Source organism: Mandrillus leucophaeus, unplaced genomic scaffold, assembly GCF_000951045.1.
Source record: "Mandrillus leucophaeus isolate KB7577 unplaced genomic scaffold, Mleu.le_1.0 Scaffold157, whole genome shotgun sequence".
NCBI classification, from domain to species: Eukaryota; Metazoa; Chordata; class Mammalia; order Primates; family Cercopithecidae; genus Mandrillus; species Mandrillus leucophaeus.
The window spans coordinates 5,497,615-5,501,085 of NW_012101554.1; the positions used below are offsets into that span (position 1 = coordinate 5,497,615).

Genomic DNA, 3,471 nt, shown 5'->3' on the forward strand with positions numbered 1-3,471 from the left:
GACAGAGTCTCGCTGTGTCGCCCAGGCTAGAGTGTGGTGGCATGATCTCTGCTCACTGCAAACTCCGCCTCCCGGGTTCACGCCATTCTCCTGCCTTAGCCTCCCAAGTAGCTGGGACTACAGGCGCCCGCCACCACGCCCAGCTAATTTTTTGTATGTTTAGTAGAGACAGGGTTTCACCATGTTAGCCAGGATGGTCTCGATCTTCTGACCTTGTGGTCCGCCCGCCTTGGCCTCCCAAATGACTGGGATTACAGGCATGAGCCACTGCACCCAGCCTTTACATGTGCTTTCAAACGCATATCAGTACATCGCTTTCTAGGAGTTATACTGATTATGCCACTCTTGGTATAATATGTGAGTGTTGTATAAAGCAGCAGTTTCACTACCACTGTATCTCTGTTGGAGTATATAGGTGTTTTGGGGATTTGGGTGGGGGGAAGACTTGATATTAAAAGGCAAGTTGAAGCAGCAGTACAAGAAATTCGTGTCTATCCTTCACCCAGTTTCACTCGTTAATATTTTTCATATAACTTTGCAACTAAGAGATTAACGTGGGCACTTTTCTGTTCAGTAAACTCCAGACTAGATTGAATTTCATCAGTTTTTGCACTAATGTCCCTTTCCTGTTGCAGGGTTCATTCCTGGATTCCATATTGCATTAGAGGTCACACAGATTTTAAAGCTTTTTTGCTTTTTAAAAATAGGCTTTATTTATTAGAGCAGTTTTAGGGTCACAGCAAAATGGAGCAGAAAGAATAGAGAGTTCCCACATACCCCAGGCCCTCATGTGCACACAGACCCCCAAGCTTTTTTATTTTACTTACATGAGTGCACTATGAATATGTTCGTCATGTAGAGGGTCAATCAAGTCAGCAATGTGTTAAGAATAAAAAAGGAAAAACCCTTTTCCCCCATCACCTTCCGACTTTCCTTTCTCAGATGTAACCACTGTTAGCAGCTGCCAGGGGGGTCTCCTTTCAGCACTGTCACTGTATATACTTTTACATAGACATTCATACAGTTGTTTTATTATTTTTTGCGTGAGTTCATCCCATACATTATTGCAAATTACTTTTTTTAAACTTAATTTGTCTTAGAAATCATTGTGCATGAATACTTTTCACATTGTCTTTGAGAATCTCTAGAAGACATGCCTATAAGACAATGCCTTTCAGCTCTTAACAGGATGAAGTAAGTTTGTCCTTAGATTCCAGCCAGGAGAGCTAGCTGAGAAAGTGCAGTAAGTGGAAGAAAAAGACAACCACAGATTAGTGTGTTTTGGTCCCATTTTCATTCAAAGACACTTTCTCTGTATGTGTCGCTATATGCATAGAAGAAAGCCAGTTTGGACACCAAACTCTTAACAATATATTATCTTTAGGGGATGTGATTGTGGGGAGATTTTACCATTTCACAAAGTTTGACTTAAAAAGAGAATATGTTGCAGGTAGTGACTATCTAGGGCTGGTGGTGCAGATGATAAGGGAATTTGCCAAGACAATTGTAGGTAAAGAAAGGCAGATTTATTGGAGGAAGTATGAAAATATGTTGCAAGATTGCAACAGGCAGCACAGCCGAGAAGGGGCTGTCTGCAAAGAGGCAAGGGCTGGTGGGAGGTTTTATAGGGTGGTGCTGGAGGAGGGGCTATGAGGTTGTTATGTCCTGGGGTTGTTTGTGATTAGTCATCTCTTAAAGCAGTTGTTCATTGTTCTTTCCCACCTGGGGCCGTCCGCCTCCTGGGGCCCCTTTCTCATTATTACTTACTGTGGAGTCAGGACTCCACAGAATATTATATCTTTGAGACAACAAAAGTAAAAGATCAGCAGAGTCCTGGATAAGTACCCTAAACACATCACTGCCTTTATTTTATGTTCTCTCCTGAGAACTTCCAGAAGCTTCCAGAGCTGGTTTCCCCATGAAGATCAGGCTGCTCTGCTTCCCCCGACAGGTACAGAGTGAGATCCCAGGCTCGCCCATCTTTCTCATGAAGCTGGCCCAGCACGCCCGTCACCTGGAAGTTCAGATCCTCGCCGACCAGTATGGGAATGCTGTGTCTCTGTTTGGTCGCGACTGCTCCATCCAGCGGCGGCATCAGAAGATTGTTGAGGAAGCACCGGCCACCATCGCCCCGCTGGCCATATTCGAGTTCATGGAGCAGGTACACTTCTTAGAGCCCAGGGGTCAGCTTCAGAGAGAGCCGTCTCAGCTCAGAGTCAGGAAGAACGTTCTACAGTCAGTGTGGCCGGATGGTGGCATGGGTGCCTAACAGGAGGGAGGAGGGCCCATTCCAGAGGTGATTTCAGCATCATACAGGTTTATTGGATTAGCCGGTCTGTGAACTCCCCAAATATTTCTTTTCTTTTTTGAGACAGAGTCTCACTGTATTGCCCAGGCTGGAGTGCAGTGGTGCGATGATAGTTCACATCAGCCTGTAACTCCTGGGCTCAAGTGATCCTCCCACCTCAGCCTCCCGAGTAGCTGGGACTACAGGAATATGTCGCCATGTCTGGCTAATTTAAAAAAAATTGTTTTTTGTAGAGACAGAGTCTTGCTATGTTGCCCAGGCTGGCCTTGAACTCGTGGCCTCAAGTGATCCTCCCGTCTTGGCCTCCTTAAGTTCTAGGGTGACAGGCATGAGCCACCACACCTGGCCAGTCCCAAAATATTTCACACATAGCAGGTGCTGAGTCTGCATTTGGTGAAGGAACTGATAGTCACCATTTACAGTTCCCTGAAAAGACCTCTGGAACGCCCTTGGCCTCTTTCTGTTTCTTCACAGTGTGCCGTCCGCCTGGCCAAGACCGTGGGCTATGTGAGTGCAGGGACAGTGGAATACCTCTACAGCCAGGACGGCAGCTTCCACTTCTTGGAGCTGAATCCTCGCTTGCAGGTGGAACATCCCTGCACGGAAATGATCGCTGACGTCAATCTGCCGGCTGCCCAGCTACAGGTGAGAAAACGGGCTTAGGGCCTTGGGACTTCTCCGCCCTGGGTCGGTGGTCCATGTGCTGCTCCCATTAGTCCATCGCGCCCATCTCTTGGCTGACTGTCCCAGGGGAATGACTGGCCAAAGAGCACTTTGAGAAATCTGTAAAAGCTACAGTTCTCCCTGGGAAAATATCTTTTATACAATTTCAGGCATCCATAGACCTAGAGAAATGTTTCTTAACCTTTTTATCATTATCACTCCCTGCAAAGATCCTTTGGACACATTTTATATCCTAATCCCTGTCTTGTGAAATTTTAATATCACAGATATACCACATATCTGTTTGGATATTGTAGATGTATCTGTGCTTTATTCATGAAAAGAGTGAGTTTTTTCACTCCCAAGAACAAATATTTGTCTCTTCAGAGGCAGTATCACCCCTGTTAAGATTATGTGACCCAGAGTTATAAACTCTTGGGTTAAAGGGAACTCTAAATTTTTTTTTTATTTTTAATTTTTATGGGTATATAGTAAGTCTA

The 3,471-nt window shown here is 45.3% G+C and overlaps 1 protein-coding gene across 1 annotated transcript in view; it reads left to right on the forward strand.

Moving 5' to 3' along the window:
- Nucleotides 1-2,953, forward strand: part of ACACB (acetyl-CoA carboxylase beta) — a gene marked incomplete at its 3' end in the record, with an annotated part of 55,938 nt that extends 52,985 nt beyond the window's left edge. Inside the window, 2 exon segments of the mRNA XM_011975598.1 lie at nucleotides 1,952-2,161; nucleotides 2,783-2,953. Of these exon segments, the coding sequence (XP_011830988.1) occupies nucleotides 1,952-2,161; nucleotides 2,783-2,953 (381 nt within the window).
- Between the last annotated feature and the right edge of the window lie 518 nt (nucleotides 2,954-3,471).